The sequence below is a fragment of the Callorhinchus milii genome, unplaced genomic scaffold (assembly GCF_018977255.1).
Source record: "Callorhinchus milii isolate IMCB2004 unplaced genomic scaffold, IMCB_Cmil_1.0 Scaffold1, whole genome shotgun sequence".
In the NCBI taxonomy this organism is placed as follows: domain Eukaryota; kingdom Metazoa; phylum Chordata; class Chondrichthyes; order Chimaeriformes; family Callorhinchidae; genus Callorhinchus; species Callorhinchus milii.
In genome coordinates this window covers 72,029,909-72,052,687 of record NW_024704742.1, presented here as the reverse complement: position 1 = coordinate 72,052,687, position 22,779 = coordinate 72,029,909, and the positions used below count along the sequence as shown (strand labels likewise).

The following is a 22,779-nucleotide window of genomic DNA, read 5'->3' as shown; positions in this document are numbered from 1 at the left end:
TGCAAAGCCCTCTGAGGCACTATCTTATTGGAATGCACGTGGTTAGTGTAGAAATAGCCAGGTAGCAGACACCACACGTCATATTGGTGCACTTCAATCATGTGATAAGATCTATTCCTCTCTTATACTTCTCTATTCCCCTCTACTAAGCCGCTCGATTCCCCTCTCCTACACCCCTCTATTTCCCTCACCTGCGCTCTTCTATTGCCCTTTCTTGGACCCCTCTATTGCCCTTTCTTACACCCCTCCTATTCCCCTCTCCCACAACGCTCTATTCCCCTCTCCTATAATAATAATCCTTGCATTTGATATAGCACTTCACGTCTTCTCGACGTCTAAAAGCGCTTCACAGAATAGACTGTAAAGTATCGTGACTCTATTCTGTGGACAAAATGCGGCAGCCAGTTGTGCACAGCAGTGTCCCACAATAATCATGGAATGAGTGACCAATTGTATTTGGGGGATTGTTGGGCAGTTCACTGGGAGATAGAAACACCATTCTTTTTTTGAATAGTGCCATGGGATCTTTAACGTCCACCTGAACAGGCAGACGGGACCTCGGTTTAACATCTCATCCAAAGGACGGCACCTCCGCCAATAATAATAATAATCCTTGCATTTGATATAGCGCTTTTCATGTCGGAAGGACGTCCCAAAGCGCTTCACAGAACACACTGTAAAGTGAATAGACTGTATATTTGTGGGCGAACGCAGCAGCCAATTGCGCGCAGCAATGTCCCACAAACAGTCGTAGATTGAAAATGACCAATTTATTATTGTTTTTGTAGGGATTATTATGAGGCGTGTGGAGTAAGGAAACTTGCCCAAGGTTTCGCCCTCTGCCTGGAATTGAACTCAGGTCTCTCGCTTGCAAAGCGAATGCTCTAACCACTGAGCTACAGGACTCCACGATACAATGCAACAACCCCCAGAAATACAGTGGAGTGTCAGCTTAGACTACATGATTCCAAGTCATGGGGTTTGAACCCACAAATTGCTGACTCAGAGGCAAGAGTGCTACTACTGTGCCATAATCCTTGGAATTCTGTTTGATTTGGATGGGTTTCCACATGTGTTAGACACCCGGGTGACCAAAAAAAATTCCACTCTCCTAAACCCTTCTATTCCTGTCTCTTATACCTCTCTATTTAACTCTCTTCTACACCCCTCTATTCCCTCTGCTACACCCTTCTGTTCCCCTCTCCCTCAGATGGAGAACTATTTGCTGGACCAAAAATAATACATCAAATCTCTTTGAATAATTTATAATTTAATAAACTGTAGATGAATCTGCCACCATTCTGTGTGTGTTTGTGCGTGTGTGCGGTGTATGTGTGTGTGGCTGGGGGAAGGCTGGGGGTAGACCTGGGGTGGGGGGCGGGGGGAGGAAAGTGACTGGCGCTGGGCTGAAGCTGATACATTTGCTTCTCTATAGTTTGTCACTGAAAATACTTCATGTCGTTTTTAACCCTTTACATCCCAGTGAGTAGCCAGCACAAGTGTCAGGGCATATAGGTCGATAGGGGTGGTGGGCACTGTCAAAGCTCATCACAGGAGCCAGCCAGTCAATTAAAGGGGCTGCAGACCCCCCCCCTCTACCCCACCTCGTGTCACTGAGTTGCCTGGCAGTGAACGTAACCGCGCCCCACCACCCCAACAGAAAACGTCCCAAACACTTTCTTGTGAGGTTAATGCGCTTTTAAGACATTGAAAGTTTGCAGGAAATGTACAGCTGCAACAGGAAGCAGGGGAGGGGCAGGGGATGGGGAGAGAGAACACGCTGGTGGCATTTGATATGAGGAGGCAAGAGATGGTGTGAGACAGACACAGGGGGATTGGTGGATGGGTGACTGAGTCATTTACAATATTGTGAGTGTATTAGCACCAGAAACCAGGGGGTGGAGCGGGGCGGGAGGGCGGGGTGGTGGGTAAGAGTGCAGGGGAGTGGTGTTGGGAGAGGAAAGCGTCACCAGAAAAATAACAGAGATGCCACCCATCAGGCAAACCCACGCCATTCCCAACATGGCTGCTACAGCTGTCGGCACAAACCCCTGTGGTGGGTGTGAGAGAGCCACGCCGCCCCCTGTGGTGAGACAGTGTCAGTGGAGGGTGTGCAACATGAAATCTGGTTCCCTCCATCTAATGGGAGGAGGTCAACGCTGTCCCCCTCCACTCCCTGAGCTCCCCGACTGCGGTGGGGGAGGGGAGTGAGCAAAAATGTCTCCGTGGGAAGCTTTGTCCTTGACATCAGTTCAGCATCACTCCTGTCTCTAGGAACTGGCTCGCTCCACCACTGCCTCGTCCTGCCTCTCCGTCCGTGTGTAAGGCTCGAAGGCAGACATTCCCACACTGTAGCCGGCCGAGAGTTCATGGGGGTTGCCCATCACTGGCCCAGCAAAGCAGAGAGCTGCCGGCAGGTGGGGGCCGGGGGATGGACAGCCCAGAGTGGGTGCAGGCAGGCTGAACGGGTGCTGTCCAGGTGGGGTGCTGCTCAGCCTGGGTGAGGGGGTGGTGGAGCTGACCAGGCTCGATCCGTTGCCCTGTGCGGAGCCCAGGGCGTTAGGAGCCAGGGGCAGGAGGCTGGGGGCTGGGGGGGCCAGCAGACGGCCCTGCTCCAGCAAACGCAGGATGTTACACGTGGCCACAGACTCGGAGGAGCCGGGCGAGCCCTGCTCACAGTCTTTACTCTGGTCCTTCTTCTGCTTCGTCCGTCTGTTCTGGAACCAAACTTTAACCTGGGGAAGAAATTAATAAAACTGTGATAATAATTCTTGCATTAAACAACAACAACAACTTGGATTTATATGGCGCCCTCCACCCCTGACGGCGTCTCAGAGCGCTTCACTGCAACGGATCCCGGGGCCGAGCCAGGGGGAGGGGGAGGAAGGTGACCAAAGGCGCGGTCGAAAAGAAAGGTCTTCAGCAGAGATCTGAAAATAGGAAGAGAGGGGGCGAGTTGAAGGGAGTGAGGATGGGAATTCCAAAGCCTCGGGGCACAGTGGCTGAAAGCACGGCCGCCGAGGGCGGAGCGGAGGACTCGGGGGTCGAGGAGGAGGCCAGACCCGGAGGAACGAAAACAATGGGTACTGTTTTGAGGAGAGAGGTCAGAGAGGTAGGGGGGTGCAGAGGAGTGGAGGGATTTGAGTACAAGGGTGAGGATCTTGAAGTCGATCCTCTCTGGGACAGGCAGCCAGTGCAGTCTGGCAAGGACTGGGGTAATCGGAGAGCGGAGATTGGTGCGGGTGAGAATGTGAGCGGCAGAGTTTTGAATGATCTGGATTTTATGGATGGTAGTGGAGGGGAGACCGGCGAGGAGGACGTTAGAATAGTCCAGCCAAGAGGTGACAAAGGCATGGACTAGGGTTTCAGTGGCTTTTGGAGTGACGTATTGGCGGAGGCGGGCGATGCATCGGAGGTGGAAGAAGGCGATGCTGGTGAGGGACTGGATATAGGGGAGGAAGGATAATTGGGGGTCGAACCTGACGCCTAGGTTGCATACGAGTTCAGAGAGTTTTAGGGAGAGGTCGGGTAGGTGGAGTAGGTGAGAGCCATGAGATTTTAGACGTTGACGAGAGCCAAAGAGTATGGCTTCCATCTTATCAAATGCAAGGATTATTATTATCAACGTTCAGCTGAAGGAAGTTTGTGCTCATCCAGCTCCTGAGGTCTGAGAGGCAGGCTGACAGAACATCAAGGGACTGGGGGTCACAAAGAGAGGCAGAAAAATAGAGTTGGGTGTCGTCCGCATACATGTGGAAATGTACCCCATGTCTGCAGATGACATCCCCAAGAGGGAGCATGTAGATCAGAAAGAGGAGGGGGCCAAGAATGGATCCTTGGGGTACCCCGCAGGTAACCGGGTGAGAGCGGGAGGAGAAGCCGTTTGTACAGATATACTGCTGGCGGTTTGTGAGGTAGGACTCGAATCAGGCAAGTGCGGTCCCACTGAGGTGGATGACGGAAGAAAGGCGGTGGAGGAGGATGGTGTGATCAACTGTGTTGAACGCCCCGGAGAGGTCCAGGAGGGCAAGGAGGCAGAGGGAGCCCTGGTCACAAATAGAGAGGATGTCGTTTGTGACTTTCACAAGCGCAGTCTCTGTACTGTGGGCGGAAACCGGACTGGAGGGGTTTGAAGAGGGAGTGGGAGGAGAGGTGAGCGCGGAGTTGATTGGCAACAACGCGTTCTAGAACTTTTGCGAGGAAAGACAGATTAGAGATAGGGCAGTAATGGCTGGTGTTTGAGGGAAGGTTTCTTGAGGAGGGTGTTGATGACAGCAGTTTTGAGGGGGGCAGGGACTGATCCGGAGCAGAGGGACTAGTTGATGACGACAGCCAGTAGTGGGCAGAGGAGGGGGAGCTGGGTGACTAGCAAGTTGGTGGGGAGGGCGTCAAGGCAGCAGGTGGTGGGCCAGCAGGTATAGAGCACCATATAACGTCATTGAGGTGTTTCAAAGCATTTCAAGTATTGGCTGTAAAGTGTAGTGACTGTATATTTTGTGGACAAAATGAGACAGCAGTGTCCCACAAACAGCCATGGAGTGAGTTACTAATTTTATTTGGGGGATTGTTGGCCAGGACACCGGGAGAGAGAAACTACCTTCTCTTTTTGAATCGTGCCTCAGGATCTTTAATGTGCGCATGAACAGGCACAGACAGCAGCTCACTGCTTTGTCAGGCCACTGATTGGCAACCTCCATGAACTCTCGGTTGGCTACGGTGTGCGCACTGCCTTCGAGACTTACACACGGACGGAGATGCAGGATGAACCAGAGCAAGCCAGTTCCTAGAGATGGGCGAGAGGCTGACCGATTTTAACTGGGGGATTGTCGGCCAGAACACTCGGAGAGAGAATTTCCCTTTTCTTTTTCAACAGCACTGCGGGATCTTTAATGTCAACAACAACAAATTACATTCATGGAGTACCTTTCACATTGGGAGGATGACCAATAGTGCTGGCAATGTCCTCAACAGGCAGACAGAATCTGAGTTTAACATTTCATCTGAAGGATGGCACCTCTGCAGTACAAACCCCCATTCCCCGAGATTATGTGAGTACAAGTCCCAACGTGAGGCTTGATCCTACGGCCTCTGACTTAGAAACGAGAGTGCTACCAGCTGAGCTGAGCTGACACATTATTTGTGCGCATCAATGTCTTACAAAGAACTGTCTCCACTCTGGCTGAGATCAGTCTCTGCTTTTGATCAGCTGGGTGTCTGGCACACACGGAAACCCATCATCGTGTTTAAGAGTATTCAAACCAAACTAACATTTCCATGCATCCATACACATGGAAATTCCAGAGATAGATTATAGGAATGAAATGTGTACTCTCTCCCTGGAGGGATGCATCCTGCTTATCTAATTCCAGAAAGTACAGGTTGGCAAGAGCCAAGGCTTTGGGACACCAGAATGTGCCTTGTGGTAACTGGTGGAGTCTAACCAGCTAAAACCACATAGCTTGCCATTGATATCACTGTCTGGCAAGCTTTTCCCACTCTTATCCAGCTAGGACCACTCTGCACTTTAGGGCTTGTGCTTGCAGGGTTAACAGGAGCGAAGTGAGAAGAGTCTCTGCCGCAGTAACTGGTGTGCAAGTCCTACTGATAAGCCAGGCTGGCTGGCCTTTTGTAAGCAGTGCCCTGGAGATCAGTTACCTACTGTCAGATAGTGATATCCATTATTGCAGCTTCAGCCTCGCTGGTCCCACCCTGTGGAAATCCATTACAGATTTCCTCCCTCTTGCGCCCTCTCTTGCCTCCTTGAAGGCCCGTCTCAAGACCTTCAAGTTTAACTGTGCCTTCTGTCATCTTCCCATGCTACACCCACTTGCCCTCCACCCCTCTTGACTCCAGCCCACAGCTCGGATGCAAACCCTTGATCCTTGATTGTCCAGCATCTTAGCATTCCTCCCAGTGTAAAAGGCGCTATATAAATGCAATTTGTTGTTATATATTGTTGTTGTTGTCCAGCTAGATGGCATCAACTATACTAAGAAATCGCTAACTCCACCAGGATACCATTAACCAGGGCACCATTAACCACCTGTAATTACCATTAACTGTAAAGTTGCATTTTACAGTAAATCTTGTAAAGTTCTTTGAGACAACAACAACATTACATTTGTATAGCGCTTTTCACATTGGGAGAACAACTCAAAGACACTTTATTAAATGCAAAGATTATTATAGACATCGTCAACTTAACAAAGCATTGTCAATAAATACGGCAGCAATGATATGCAGAAACTGTTGAATGCACCAAGACATCACCAACTACACCAACCATCAGCTATACCAACTACCAACCACACAAAACATCACTAACTGCACCAAGATACCATCAAGTGTGCCAAGATTCTGTCACATTACCTAGAGAGTGACAAGGTAATGTCTATTACACAGCTGTACCAAGGAACCGTCACCTATACAGAGACACTGTGAACTATACCAACATACCTGTCCTATAGCAGGTTAGTCTGAACTGAACTATACATAGATACTGTCAACCACACCACAATACACAATCTGTGTCACAGTGCCGCAGCTCAGGCATCGTCACCTACTCCTACACACGTCGCACGCACCTACACACGTCGCTCGCACCTACACACGTCGCGCGCACCTACACACATCTACACATAGCACACACCTACACACAGCACACACACCTACATATGTCATCTACACACCTAACTTACACCTACTCACGCCATCTACACACAGCACACATACCTACACACATCATCAACACAAGTCACACACACAGCTACACACGCCATCTACACATGACACATACACACCTACACATGCCATCTACACACATCATCTACATCTACACACATTACCTACACACGTCACATACACTATAACCATTACATACATCTATACATGTCACCTACACTTCATGTACACCTACAGACGTCACATACATCTACACAGGCTGACATATACCTACACATATATCTACACGCCATCATGTCCATCTAAATGCAATCACGTACACCTACATAGAGCAAAAGGTCCATTTAATCCTCTAGTCCTGCTCTATCCCGATATCTCTCTCTTTCTCTCACTCTCAAATCCCTCCACTGTGCCCACCTCTACCAGGCCCTGCAGTGTAGACAGAGCCTTGAACAAAATGCCACAACACAGGAGGGCAATCAGACATCATGCCGTTCAGTCCCACTCCTCCTTTATATTTACCATTTAGGATATCTTCCTTCTACAGTGACAATCTGAATTTATGATAAGAACAATTCATGCATTTGATGTAGTGCCTTATCACGTTGTTGAGTCATCTCAAAGCACTTCACAGGATATACTGTAAAGTGTAATGACTGTAGTTTGTGGGTGAAATGCGACAGCTAATGTCACACAAACAGTTGTGGACTGAGTGACCAAATTATTATTATCAATTTTAAAGGGATTATTACATCCAGAAAGTGATCCTCCAATTGACTAGCAACTGTGTTCCTACTTATTGCTAGGTAAACAGAGATGTGTGGAATAAGGAAACTTGCCTAAGGTTTCGCCTCACTTGGGTATCAAATTTGTTCAGTCATGGTGATGGGTAAGGGTTGGACCCGGACAAACCAACTCCCAACAAAAACCTGAAGATAAGTCCACAGGTTGGCTCGCTGGGCTCGCTCCTATTCCCTCCTCCCATTCCCTGTCCTTCTGAATAATAACCTCCTCACTGTGCTGCCCAGCCCCCAGCCTGACAGGAATTAGGAGCCAGCAACCATCCTGCAGCTCACATTCTTGCTGGTAAAAGGTCAAATACGTCCGCTAAAGAGAGCGTGACATCCCTGGAAGGTTCCAAGAGCTGAGCTGAACGCACGGATTCCTGCCTGTGTCTTCACTGCCTCGGGTGACAATGTAACGTCAGTTAAAAGCCAAGCGATGGTGGAGGAGAGGGGGTGGGGAGGAGGTTAGCTCTGAACAAACAGCTCCTGCTCTTTACCATAGCCACGAGACCCCTCACCCCTGCTTCCAGAGATTCCTCACATCAACCTCTGCCCGGCTCAACACTGCTTCATGTTAAGGCGGAGATAAGTGAGGAGAGCTCCTCTCTGTGTTGAGAATTACAATAACTTGCATTTACACAGTGCACAGTGCCCCTCACGCAGGGTACCATCCCTGAGTGCTTGACAGTGGCAGAGCACAATTCGACAAATTATTTTTTTCTTTAAAAGGAACCAAGGTCAGATAGTTTTCCAGAATTTTACGATTTAAGACAATACGGTTTTAGATTTTATCTATTATTAGAATAATAAAATCATCGGCTCATCGTGTCTGTGCTGGTGCTCGCTCCCCCACTGGAGCTCTCTACTCTAATCCCATTCCCTGCTCTCCCCATCGTGTCTGTGCTGGTGCTCCCTCCCTCACTGGAGCTCTCTACTCTAATCCCATTCCCTGCTCTCCCCATCGTGTCTGTGCTGGTGCGCGCTCCCTCACTGGAGCTCTCTACTCTAATCCCATTCCCTGCTCTCCCCATCGTGTCTGTGCTAGTGCTCGCTCTCCACTGGAGCTCTCTACTCTAATTCCATTCCCTGCTCTCCTCTCCCCATCGTGTCTGTGCTGGTGCTTGCTCTCCCACTGGATTTCTCTACTCTAATCCCATTCTCTGCTCTTTTCCTTTTACCCTTTGATATTCTTCAAATATTTATCCATTTCACTTTTAGATAGTGTTCCAGCTCAGTCTCACTTGCATATGACAAACATTTCACCCCTCACAGCTCTGAGTTTGAGGAACTTTTCTCTGAACTTCTCCTGAACTCTTTCAGTTCACTATCCACAGTTGGTTTAGTATTGCTCTGAGCACTGGGAATAATCTCTCACCATCCATCCTCTGACTGTTTTGAAGACTTAGCTATTGTGGCACTACCAACATTAATAATCCTGACATTTAATATCACACCGTTCACATTGCGATTTCTCAAAGCGCCTCACAGGATTCACTGTAAAGTGCAATGATGGTGTATTTTAAGGGCAAATGTGGCAGTCAATTTGCACACAGCAACATCCCACATGAAATGAGTGACCAATTTTTAACTGGGGGAATTGTCAGCTTGGACACTGAGAGAAAAACTCCCTTGTCTTTTTGAGTTCTGCCACCTGACCAGGCACAGATGGTACTTTGGGTTAATGTCTCATCTGAAGAACAACATCTCAGACAATGCGGCGCTCTCTCTCCCCAATACTGCACTGGAGCATCATGCTGAACTGAGATCAAATTCTCAATGTGGGGCTTGAACCTGACTCAGAGGTGAGAGTGCCAAACTGAGCCAAAATTTACATACAGATCCCTGACACAATAGCCTGTGGCATTGCCCCTTATTACTGATTCCCAAGCCCCACACTGATGTCTCTGAAACCTGCACAATCATATGATGTGACTGATGGAAACCGTCCACAGCCCGCTCCTCTGTGACACTCTGCCGCATCTCAACACCTGGAACCACGCTCAGTGTCACACTCATTTTCCAGCTCTGTGCACTTCCTACAGGAGGAAATAAGTGAGGCCTTCAATACTACCACCTCACGTCGCAACATTTCAGACTCCATCACAGTAATTACTATCACATGCAATGACTGTATTTTGTAAACAAAAAGCAGCAGCTGATTTTGCGCACAGGAATGTACCCCTCACAATACATTCCTGTGCGCAAATGGAAATGGGTGAATGAGCAATTGTCAGTCACTGTCAGCCCACACTCCCAGGTCAGTGACAGTATGGGTTATGGACAACAACAACAAAATTACATTTGTAAAGCATCTTTCATATCGGGAGAACGTCCATACTTCCCAAGTCAGTAACGTTGTGGATTAGAGACAGATTAGACACAGAGTAAAGCTCTCAAAATCTCAGACAGGCAGTAAGTGGGGTCTCCTTGGAGCTTAACTGGCTCCAAGGTGACATGCCTGGCAACGGAATGTCATAAATGTCAGCCCTCTGGTGTCCAGCTCGGTTCCTGAGCCAGGCGGTCCGCAGTATTCCAGGGCACTGCTGATGACAGCACAGCACAGCCTGGCTCATTGGCAGGACTTGGAAGGGCAGACCAGTCACTGAGGCAGGAACTCCTCCCACTCAGCTCCTGTTAACCCTGCAAACCAAAGCCCTAACAGGTAGGGTGGTCCTAGTTGGACTCATTTGGAAACCCATCACCATGCGTAAGAGTCGCCAAATCAAACTGAGAATTTCATGTGAAACCAGCACATGGAAATCCCAGAGACAGATTGTTAGAATGGAACGTGCACTTTCTCCCTAAAGGGATGCTTCCTGCTTATCTAATTCTGGAGAGTACTAGGCGCAGGTTGGCAAGTGCCAAGGCTTGGGGACCCCAGAAAGTGCATTGTGATAACCGTTGGAGTCTAACCAGCTAAAATCGCATAGCTTGCATTGATGTTGCTGTCCAGCAAGCTTTTTGCTACTTGACCAACTAGGACCACCCTACCTGTTAGTGCTTCGGTTTGCAGGGTTAATAGGAGCTGAGTGGGATGACTCCCTGCCCCCAGTGACTGGTCTTCCAATTGCTGCCGATGAGCATGATGACTTAAGTAGTAGTGACAAGTTTAGCCAGGGTTGAGTTATCAGGTGTTTACTGTATATTATTATAATACCTTGCATTTGATATAGTGCCTTATCATGTTGTTGAGACGTCTCAATGGGCTTCACAGAAGATATTGTAAAGCACAGTGACTGTGTATTTTGTGTGTGAAACCCGATAGCCAATTGTGCACAGCAGTGTCCCAAAAACAGTCATGAATTGAGTGACCACATTTTTTTTGGGAGGGACTGTTACCCTGGAAAGTGATCTGCCAATCGACTAACAACCAGGTTCCTATTTACTACAAAGTAAACAGAGACTTTCGCCCTGCCCAGAAATCAAGCCCAGGTCCTCTCGCTTGTGAGGTGAGTTCTCTAACCACTACCCTACAGGTTGACATTAGGCCAAAAACGTATTTGAATCTCTGCTCAGGCTACCCATGCCTGAAGCAAGCTGTCTGTGTGTGTACCTGTGTCTGGGACAGGTTGAGCTGTGTGTACCTGTGTCTCGGACAAGCTGAGCTGTCTGGATAGCTCTGTCCGCTCTCTGCCCACCACATACTGGCAGCGCTGAAACTCCAGCTCCAGGCGGTATAGCTGCTCGGCTGTGAAGGAGGTGCGAGTCCGCTTGGGCCGGTCCAGGTCCAAGCCTCGAGGCAGCACTATCTCCCTGATTGTCCCCTTGGCGTCTGCAAGGCAACAACAGCATCAAGGAGATAGCCCAAACGTCTCATTCACTACCTTACTGCTTCACTCAGTCACTCTGTCAATCTGTCACTATCTCCCTGATCATCCCCTTGGCATCTGTAAGGCAACCAGGCAAGCACAGCATCAGGGAGATAGCCCTAACCTCCCACACTCACTCATACACTCACTACTTCACTCGCTTGTCTCCTCTCAACTCACTTCCTCACTAACATACTCACTACCTCATTCACACACTCACTACCTCATTCACACACTCACTCTCTCATAACCTCACTGCCTCACTTTGTCACTCACTCACTACCTCACTATGTCACTCACTCACTATCTCACTGTGTCACTCACTCATTCTGTCATTCACTCACTCTGTCACTCTTTCCCTCCTTCACTCATTCTCACTAACTCATTTCCACATTCCCTCACTCACACATTCTGTCACACACTCCCTCCCTCACCCACCCGCCCTCCCACTCACAATCTCACTTACTCACTCACACACACACTCACTCTTACACTCATACTCAGTCTCACTCTCACACATTACCTCCCTCCCTCTGTCACTCACTCACACACAAATTCACTTACTCATTCCCTTCCCTCCCTCACTCACTTCCTCATTCCCTCACTCACTCACTTGTCTCCTCTCACATTCACTTCCTCATTGTCTCACCCACTCACTGTCACACTCACTCTCACAGACTCATTCGTCTCCTCTCACACCCACTCACTCACTTTCTCACTCACGAACTACTGTCTACTCGTCTTCTCTCACACACTCATTCTCTCAGGCAAGAACTACTCTCTATACCTGCTTCGTTCTCTCCTGTTAAGCTTTTAAATTTTATTTTCACATCATATTCAGCCCCTCCCGCAAATTGTGTCTTTCTTATTGTAAAAATCTAAAAAAAAAGCCCCTCGTTTCTGTGATTGTTTTACTTTATATATGATTTATTTTTTGCTCCATATCCTTTTGGGCCTCATTAATCTCTCCTTCCCTCCAACTGTATCCCTATCACTAGCTCTCACATAATCACAGACATTTACTAACCCTCACACAATCACAGACTTTTACACACAGAAGCAAACCTCTCTCCCCCCTCCCCACCACCGTGATCAACCTCTCACCCTGGTTACACTGACTGCCTTACAGCTGCCACATGCTCTGGACAAGGAGATATTTCTTATTGTAACTCTCTCGGGCTCACTTATACACACACCAGAGAGAGAGAAAGGGTGGGGGGGGGGATAGATACAGAGAGGGGGAGAGAGAGTCAGGGATTGAGAGAGGGGGTAGAGAGAGGGAGACACAGAGAGAGGGGTAGAAGAGAGAGAGAGAGAGAGGCAGAGAGGGGGAGAGAGGGAAGGGCAGTGTCAGGGGGACAGAGAGAAAAGGGACAGTGAAAGAGACAGAGAGAAAGAGGGTTGAAGAGAGGTGGGCACGGGGAGAAAAGGATAGTGAGAGGGACAGGTAGAGAGGAAGACACAGGGAAAGAAAGAGACAAGGAAAGTGAGGGGCCGAGAGAGGGATAGAGGGAGAAAGGGACACGGAGAGAGAGAGAAACAGAAGGAGAGGGAAAGAGAGATAGACAGAGAGAGAGGCAGCTGATCAAGATGAGCCCAACTTGAAACCATAAATTAATAGGAACACATATTCTGGTTTAACAGTGTAAACAAGAACATAAGGACAGAGATGATTGCGATAAATTTCCTGCCAACTGCTTACAGAAAAACAAATCTCGAACAACGAACGTCTCCCTGTCTCTTTACATCAGTTTTTAAATAATATTATTTAGCCATTGCTTGTCTCAGTGACCAGCGAAATGATTCAGTAAATAATAATAATCCTTCTATTTGATACAGTGTCTTATCACGTCTTCAAGACGTCTCAAAACGCTTCACAGAATATACTGTAAAGTGGATGGACTGTGTATTTTGTGGGCGAAATACACAGTAAATACACACAGCTATCATATGTTATGATTGTTTTAATTCATATTTTTTAACGAATATATGTATATATATACATATAGTTGTGATCTACACTTATGGGTGTTCTGGGCCAGATATTGTTAGTTAAACCTGCTGTGTGTGTAAAAAGGGGAGTAATTCTTCACCTTATCATAAATAAAAATAAAAATAAACCTTGCGCCTTATTACTTAGTGGAAATGTCGCAAACCCTCCCCCGGGCTTGGCTGCCCGGTGTAGTGACTGTGTGGCTAAAGAGGGACCTGTAGTCGATATTATCAAAATAATAAATTATTATTTTAAAATAATAATAATAATAATTGGGTCGCTCAATGCAACATCGTTTGTGAGACACTGCTGTGCGCAATTGGCTACCACGTTTCACCCCAAAAATACAGTCACTACACTTCACAGTATATTCAGTGAAGCGTTTTGAGACGTAATATGGTGCGATATCAAATACAAGGATTATTATTAGATTTACTATTACAGTAACAAACTCTGTATTTGACACAACGCCTCTCACAATGAGAAGATATCTCACAGCTCCTGACAGGATGGTACTGTGAAGTGTAAAGACTGTGTATTTTGTAGGTTTCAAAATAAATTGAATAAAATAAATGGACCTGTTTTAAAACAGATGGATTTTAAAGTTTTTTTCTCTAAAGGATTCCCCGAGATAGCTTTAAACATCCTGATCGTTTTACTGGTTTAGCAAACCGCTGCTTTTATATATCTTTCACCCACAAAATACAGTCAATTATTCACTTGACAGTATATCATGTGAAGAGCTTTGAAACAACGTGATGAGGTGCTGTATCAAATGCGGGATTATTATTATTATCCATCCTGGATGTGCTAATATCAGTCTGGTTTTAATAATAAAAATAATAATCCTTGCATTTGATATAGCGCCTTATCACGTCGTTGAGACGCCTTAAAGCGCTTCATAGAATATACTATAAAGTAAATAGACTGTATATTTTGTGGGCGAAACGTTTTACACTGTGTTTATAAATAATAATAATAATCTTTGCATTTGATATAGTGCTTTTTCACGTCTTCTCGACATCTCAAAGCGCTTCACAGAATAGACTGTAAAGTGAATTGACCGTATATTTGTGGGCGAAACGCGGCAGCCAATTGCGCACAGCGGTGCCCCACAAACAGTCTTTTTTAGGGATTATTATCCCCAGAAAAACGATCCGCCAATCCTACTTATTGCTGGGGAAATAGAGGCGTTTGGAGTAAAGGAAACTTGCCCAACTTTTCGCTCTGCCGGGAATCCAACCCAAGTCTCTCGCTTGCGAGGAGAGTGCTCTAACCACTGAGCTACAGGATTGTTTGAGGTGACTGTGAGTAGTTGACACTGCATGACTCCAAATTATTATTTCTTTCGTTTTATTTTAGGTGTACGTGTTAATGTCATGTACACGTTTAGGCAATGCATTCATTGTAAGCGCTTTCCTCCGCGTGTGTGTGGGTGTTTTGTGAGTTTGTGTGTAGGTGTATAAAGGGGAAGTTGAACGATTTAACATCTAAAACTTTAAGAAAATTAATAGGCATTTAACTCCACCTTTCAGACCCTGTGTGTGTGTATGTGTCCGTATATGCGTGAGTGTGTGTGTGTGTGTGTGTGTGTGTGACAGACTGCAAATTCTGGCATTTGCCTTAAATCATAATTTCACCCCAAATTGCTAGAGTGCCAAAGTGCTAGAAGTGTGAGGTGAGAATGCTAAATTCAGTCTCAACTTGAAAACCGGGTTTTATGTAAGTAGACCCCGTGGAGAGGGGGTAAAATAAATCCCAATTTGTGTCAGATTGAAGTTAAAACAATTTCTCAAATACTGTTCAGGCGCAAAGGAAAGCCCGACAATACAATACCTAAACATGTACATTACTTTAACAGCGCCTTTCACTGCTGAGTTTACATGATATGCATTCTTATAATAAAGGATTTAGTGTTAAGTACTAAACCAAACCCTCACTGCAACCGATTTCAAACAGAGATCGTGTGTGTATGTGTACGAGAGAGAACACGCGTTTAGAGGGAATCTCTAAATTAACTGTTATGGTAATTTGTTATTATAATAGAAAAAAGGAGTGAAGTACAGTTTTATTGAGCTGATGGGGCGGGGGGGAGAGAGAGAGAGAGAGAGGGGGGGGGGTGGGGTGGGGGTGGGGAGAGACAGACAGAGAAAGAAGGGGTGGGGGGAGGACAGATAGAAAAATAGAAGGGGTGAGAGAGGGGAGAGAGAGAGAGACAGAGAGAGAGAGGAGAGTTACTGTCTGACCGCTCTGGCTTTATACCTACTTAAACCTATCATGTCAGTCAATCTTTCAGTCTCCCGACCCTTTCCTGACCTCTCGCTACTCTCGAGAAGTATTGAACTATATTTTATCATTAGCAAAAACCTTTAAAAATCACCTTACACATGGCTGGGGTGGGTGGAGACGGGGGTATCAACCATGTACCCCCTCTGTGCGTTATCAACACCCGGATTTCATCCTAACAAAACAAGATGCAAACCCGTGATAACAAGAGAATAATTTAAAATGATTTCCTATCCCGGCCTTTTACACCATTAAACTGAAATCTCACCCCTCCCGTTTTATAATCCACAATTATAAAATAGGATTTCTCTGCTAACATTACGTTTTACCCCGTTCCAATAGTGCTGTTTTTTTTAAAAAAAGGATTTAGTGTGTGAAAGAGAGAGGGAGAGAGTAGAGTGAGAGGGGAGAGAGAGAGAAAGAGAGGGGTTGTGGGGGTGGGGGAGAAGATCGGGGTAGAGAGAGGGAAATGGGGGAGAGATAGAGAGGAGAGGGCAAGAAGGGGCAGTGAGAAAGGGAAGAGACGGCGGTGAGAAAGAGGAGAGGGGTGAGAGAGAGGAGGGAGAAGAGAGAGGGGAAGAGAGAAGAGAGGGGGGAGAGAGAAGAGAAGGGGTAGAGAGAAGAGAGGGGTGAGAGAGAAGAGAGGGGTGAGAGAGAAGAGAGGGGGGAGAGAGAAGAGAGGGGGGGAGAGAGAAGAGAGGGGGGAGAGAGAAGAGAGGGGGGGAGAGAGAAGAGAAGGGGGGGAGAGAGAAGAGAGGGGGGGAGAGAGAGAGAGGGGGGAGAGAGAAGAGAGAGGGGAGAGAGAAGGAGGGGGGGAGAGAGAAGAGAGGGGGGGAGAGAAGAGAGGGGGTAGAGAGAAGAGAGGGAGAGAGAAGAGAAGGGGTGAGAGAGAAGAGAGGGGGGAGAGAGAAGAGAGGGGAGAGAGAGAAGAGAGGGGGTAGAGAGAAGAGAGGGGGGAGAGAGAAGAGAGGGGGGAGAAAGAAGAGGGGGGGAGAGAGAAGAGAGGGGTGAGAGAGAAGAGAGGGGTGAGAGAGAAGAGAGGGGGGAGAGAGAAGAGAGGGGGGGGAGAGAGAAGAGAGGGGGAGAGAGAAGAGAGGGGGGAGAGAGAAGAGAGGGGGGAGAGAGAAGAGAGGGGGAGAGAGAAAGGAAGGGGTGAGAAAGAAGAGAGGGGGAGAGAGAAGGAGGGGGGGAGAGAGAGAGGGGGGGGAGAGAGAAGAGAGGGGGGAGAAAGAAGAGAGGGGGGGAGAAAGAGAGGGGGGGAGAGAGAAGAGAGGGGGAGAGAGAAGAGAAGGGGGTGAGAGAGAAGAGGGGGGGAGAGAAGAAGGGGTGAGAGAGAAGAGAGGGGGGAGAGAGAAGAGAGGGAGAAAGAGGAGAGAGGGGGGGGAGACAGAAGAGAGGGGTGAGAGAGAAGAGAGGGGGGAGAGAGAGGGGGGGAGTGAAGGGGGGAGAGAGAAGGGGGAGAGAGAAGAGAGGGGAGAGAGAAGAGAGGGGGGAGAGAGAAGAGAGGGGGGGAGAGAAGATAGGGGGGAGAGAGAAGAGAGGGGGGAGAGAGAAGGGGGGGAGAGAGAAGAGAGGGGGGAGAGAGAGGGGGGGGAGTGAAGGGGGGAGAGAGAAGGGGGAGAGAGAAGGGGGGAGTGAAGCGGGGGGGAGAGAAAGAAGAGAGAGGGGGATTGAAAGAGGGGGAGAGAAAGAGTAGGAGAGAGGGAAGAGGGGGGAGAGAGAGAGAGAGAGAGAAAAGAGGGAGAGAGAGAGAGAGAAGAGGGGAAGAAAAAGGAGGAGAGATAGAGAGAGAGAGGGAAAGATAGAGAGAGAGGGAGATAGGAGAGAGAAGGGATGTAACCGTTTCAGAAATAAGGGAGCGAGATTTCTCGTTAAAATAGCACAGTTTGGCTCTGAAAAAAATCTATAATTTTTAAATTATTCGCCTGTGATATTTCAGGCCCATATTGTAATCTCAGAATCTACTTTATATTTATAATATTAATTTATATTTCTTTTCCCAAAGATTTATTGCGGTAGAAACGCCGCGTTATTGTTTCAGTCGAACCATTAAGTCCGTCTCTCTCGCTGTGTGTATCATTTATATATATAAAATATATATATATATAAAAGATATACATATAATTGTATATAAAATATAAGCCCACTTGATCTGTGAACATTTTAGATCGAGTGAAAATAAACATATAACGTTAATAAATATAGATTTAAGAATAATCCTTGGATTTGATATATACGTCGTTAAGATGTCTCAAAACGCTTCACAGAATATACTGTAAAGTGTAGTTAGTGACTGTATTTTGTGGGCGAAATATTTTGTAATATATTTACAATATTCACGTACAATTGCAGTAAAATATTAGGAGTATTAATAATTGGTCCGCATTCAAAACATACTTGTTAGTCTGGTGGCAATTTTGAAATTAAATCTATTTCCTTTTCTTTCTCTCTCTCTCCTTTCTCTTTTTTTCTTTCTTGCTTTCTCTCTCTCTCTCTCTCTCTCTCTCTCTCGCTTTCTCTCAATCTTTCTCTCCTCCGTCTCTCTCCCTCTTTCTCTCTGTCTTTCTCTCCCTCTACCCTCCATCTCTCTCCCTGTTTCTCGCTGTCTTTCTCGCTATCTTTCTCTCCCTCTCCCCTTCCCTCTCTCTCTCGATATAGAAATTTCGTGTGTAAAAAAGCACCAAATTCAAACTAGGTTTGCGATTTTACAACTAAATTTAAGATCACCAAAACCACACAGCAACAACCCAATGTCTGCAGCTTGGACTACTTTCTGACTGTGCGTTTGTCACCCAAATACCCATTTTAACGGGAGGTTTATATTTCAACGGAAACTGTGAAATCTCGACACAAAACCGCTCTGCTAACTCACACCAATTCACATCCCATTTTACAGCAATTTACTGTGGTAAAATAACTGGAGTAAATAAGTGTCAATGTGGTTTTGTCAAACCTCGGGAAATATCCCCATTGCAAAACACAGCTAATATTTGGTTGGGAAGGAAATAACGTTATTTAAAAAGGCAAATGATCATTTTAATTTTTTTTGTAATAATAGTACCATTACAATCATAATAGTGAGTTTTTTCTTCGAGTGTGTGGATGTGAAAACAGTATATAAATTAGCCCATACACACACTGAACACCGCTATCCCAAACCCTCTAATATACAGATATATGTACAATGTATAGTGCATTTTGATAATAATAAATCATCATCATTGCATTTGATATAGCGCCTTAGATCTTCATACAAATACGTTTTATGAAGGGATGAGCTTTTCACTTCATCAAAATAAGCTTCACATAATATACTTTTATATTTTGATTGTAATATTTTTGACAATTGAATATTCCCAAAAGGCGGGGTTAAGGCGCTAAATGAAAACGCATTATTTGAGGCTATTTTGTTTGAGGTAATACGAAATTTACACTGTTAGAAAGTTGAGGAAATGTAAAATTAAACGCTTTGGTCATCGTAAAATCCACAGCAGTAAATATCTGTGAATTTATATTAATTCCTCTCAGATAGACAGCTTTTAAAGGGTGATTCCTGTTATATTTGCTGTTTGCTAGGATTGTAATTACATCGAAATATATCTACACTGTCTGGGGAGAGTGAAAGAGAGAGAGATCACACTCTAAATAGGTAGTATAGATTTTAATATAAAATATATAACAATAGCAATCATTGCATTTGATTATAGCGCCTCATCACGTCTTCGAGACGTCTCAAAGCGCTCCACAGAATGCACTGTAAAGTGAGTTAATTGACAGTGTCTTTTGTGGGTGAAAATATTGAATTTTATTTTATTGGATTTTTTTTTTTTACACACGGTTTATTTTTACGAAGACATATTCCTATCTCTCCGTCTTCCCCGAAAACGAGCGACCACAGACTTCTCCCAACGCCTTCCCTGCCGTGTGCGAATCACATCAATTGCGAATCTCGCATTCTCGGCCCTGACACAGCGAAAACAAACGCGGTGTCGCCTTATTTAGATACATGTTTTATTTTTATTTTTAAATTTAAATGTAAATATATTATTTATTTATGTATAATAGATTTGCGTTTAAATTTAAAAATAAAATACAGCAGAATATTAGGCTAATAAATCAATCAATACGATGTTTTCTAAGTGAAAAGCTGGAAGATTTTCTCCGTTAAAACGTTACAGTGCATTTTGCGAATCGAGCGCTTTATTAGCGACTTAAAAAATGATATTAACTAATAATTTGTGTGAAAGTCAAGCTATAAAATTCCCCTCAACTCAGAGATGTCACCAGAAACTATAGCATGTTATGTCCAGCGCCTCCCAATTCGTGCTATAACCGCAATTCGCTATTTTACCCACAGACAAATGTAAATGTTATATGAATCTCAGGCCCACAGATACGAGGGAGGGATGGATTATAAGGTTAATTTAGCACATTAATAAATAGTAAACATTAATTATATTCAGTCGCACACAGAGCCCACGCCGCGCTGGGCCAAAGCCGCTGTTTGACCTTAAATTGTGGGACAAGAAATGATATTATAAAAATAATAAAGCGCATTTATAAAACTAGAGCGGGTTTGGGGGTTTGCTGGGAGAGCTGGGGGGAATGAGAAAGGGAATTGAAGCCGCCTCTCGCTGGCCTCTGAGGTCACTTTCACATCGAAAAATATAACCCAAACAGATTGAAATTCGGTAAAATAGTGCACACAAACTCACACCATGTGCGAGAGAGAGAGAGAACACAACTTCCTAAACACAAACCCCGGTTTGTAGCGGGTTATTGCTGAGAGAAATGGCTTTCTCTCTCTTTGTATTGCATCTCTCTCTCTCCCTTTCTGTATTGCCTCTCTCTTTCTCTGTATTGCCTCTCTCTTTCTCTGTATTGCCTCTCTCTTTCTCTGTATTGCCTCTCTCTTTCTCTGTATTGCCTCTCTCTTTCTCTGTATTGCCTCTCTCTTTCTCTGTATTGCCTCTCCCTTTCCGTATTGTGTCTCTCCCTCTTTCTCTGCATTGCCTCTCTCCCTCTTTCTCTGCATTGCCTCTCTCCCTCTTTCTCTGTATTGCCTCTTTCTCTCCCTCCCTCCCCCTCCCCCTCCCCCACCTCTATTTTGTTAATTACAATCAGACGCTTTCCCGATTCGATTTCTGCCTTTGAATTAACTGTGACAAAGTCACTGTTATTGCGAGCATCGTGTCACATATCTACCAGATATGTGTGTGTGTATGTGAGTGCGTGTCCGCGGAAATATCCGGTTTGTAAAGACAAACAACGGGAAACAATTCAGCCTCTGCCCTGGCTGTGAAACTCGCCAATTCGGAGCAGAAAATGTAAAATACGGATTTTCAAAGCAAAATCTTCCTAACGTCACGTAGGGCCAGGCCGGGCCGGATCCCACTCAAACACACTCACAGATACTCACTCACACAAACATTATATATATATATATATATACACACACACACTCACTCAAAAACTCACTCACATAGATGTAGTTACACACACATACATATATATATACACACACCCTCCCATACACGGATATATATATACACACACATATACAGACACTCGCCACACACTCTCTCTCTCTCACACACACACATTCTCTCTCACACATTCCCTCTCACACTCACTGAGAACTTCTCTGCCTGAAATAATCTCCAACCTCAAAACTTTTTTCTCCCCCTCCCCCCCACCCCAACTCATGCACATAATAAATACAACAAATACGCACAGAAATAATACACACGTAGAAGTAAATGTATAAATAAGTAAATAAGTAAACACACAGAAACGAACACACACAAACACAAATGTACATATATACACACACACAAATAATACAAATATACATTCACACACAAATAATATGCACATAAATAATATATACACACACATACACCAATGATGTATACACACACATCCTCACCTCTGACCAGAATGCGCCTGCAGTAGTCAGGGTCTCCCTGGGATAGTTTGGCGTCGCTTCCTTCCTCGGACGGGGTGTGGGTTTTGGTTGGGAACGGGATTGGAGTGGGTGTGGGTGTGGGGGTGGGGGCGCAGGGCCCCAGGCTGTCTCTGACCCCCCTCCCCGGGGCCCGGGCTGGAGGTCGGCTCTCCCCGCCTTTGTCCGGCGCTCCCCGCTCTCTCCCCTCGCTCCCCCCGGCTCCCAGGCTGGTCGCTTGGTCAAACATCTGAGCTCAACTGAAGCCTCCAAACTCCCAGTATCGTGTTGTTCGGGGGTGGGGGTGGGGGTAGCTTTTGTGTGTGTGTGCGTGGGGGGGGGGGGTATAATTTGATATAAAATCCCTCTATTTTGCAATCGAATTAATTCCGTTAGATAAGCAACAAAAGCACATTGGTTGCAGTTCGGTGTGCAGGGCTGGGATTGGGGGTTAGGAGTTGGGGCTGCGGGTTACGGTTTGCGGCTGGGGCTGGGGTTGGGGGTTGAGGTTGGGGTGTTGGGGGCTGAGGTCGGCGCTGTCCGCTGTGCTGAACTCCCGGGGAACTCACACCGCGCTCCCGGGACCCGCATCAATGCTCACACCGCGTATCTGCCCAACCTGCTCGGGGTCTGACCCCCTTCTCTCTCTTTCCCCCTTTCTCTCCCTCTTTCTCTCCCTCCCTCTTTCTCTCCCCCCCTCTCTTTCTCTCTCACTCTCTCCCTCTTCCTTCCTTTCCTTTCTTTCTCCCTTTCCCTCTCTCTTCCCTGTTCAGGATCCAGCGACGCCGCAAGTTTGCCCAAAGTCCGGGGGAAGGTTGGATGGAGGATGGATGGAGCCGGGAGGGAAGAGACGCCAATTGTCACCTTGTGTAACCCGCCCAAGGCCTCTCCATCTCCGGCGTCTGGTGCGGGTTTGGCCGGTTTTGGGGCTGAGCAAACCGTCTCACACACACAAGAGAGAGAGAGAGAGAGAGAGTGTGAGAGAGAGAGAAAGAGAGAGAGAGATGGGGGTGGGGACAGAGGCGGTACACAAGTCCTCTACACCGTTACGAAATCTCCTGTCATCATCCTTCCCAACACATAAGGCTTCACAGTCTACGAGGTCTTCCCGGTGAACGGTAAACGCTGTCCCTTCCGCTCACCGGGGAGCAGTGACCTGCTCCAGGTGGCGCTCACCGGCGAGGGGTGGGGGGAGGAAGTGAAGTGGGGGGGGGAGGAGGAGGTGAAGTGGGGGACAGCCACAGCCCTCCAATTAACTCACTGCCACAACGTAATTTCCTG

The 22,779-nt window shown here is 46.5% G+C and overlaps 1 protein-coding gene across 1 annotated transcript; it reads right to left on the bottom strand.

The window, feature by feature from the left end:
* Positions 1–2,270: 2,270 nt before the first annotated feature.
* On the bottom strand, positions 2,271–21,748 carry vax2 (ventral anterior homeobox 2). Its single transcript, XM_007908582.2, has 3 exons — positions 21,484–21,748; positions 11,051–11,238; positions 2,271–2,735 (listed from the first exon to the last, which is right to left on the bottom strand). The coding sequence occupies exons 1-3, from the start codon at positions 21,746–21,748 to the stop codon at positions 2,271–2,273; spliced, it is 918 nt and encodes a 305-aa protein (XP_007906773.2).
* Positions 21,749–22,779: the final 1,031 nt, after the last annotated feature.

Bases quoted from the DNA above. Each gene is read 5' to 3' on its own strand.
- vax2 (XM_007908582.2), bottom strand. From the start codon at position 21,748: ATGTTTGACCAAGCGACCAGCCTGGGAGCCGGGGGGAGCGAGGGGAGA. The intron at 11,239-21,483 runs GTGAGGATGTGT...GTTGCCTTGCAG, and splicing joins CAGGCGCATTCTGGTCAGAG to ACGCCAAGGGGACAATCAGG. The intron at 2,736-11,050 runs GTACACACAGCT...TTTCTTCCCCAG, and splicing joins TCAGCTTGTCCGAGACACAG to GTTAAAGTTTGGTTCCAGAA.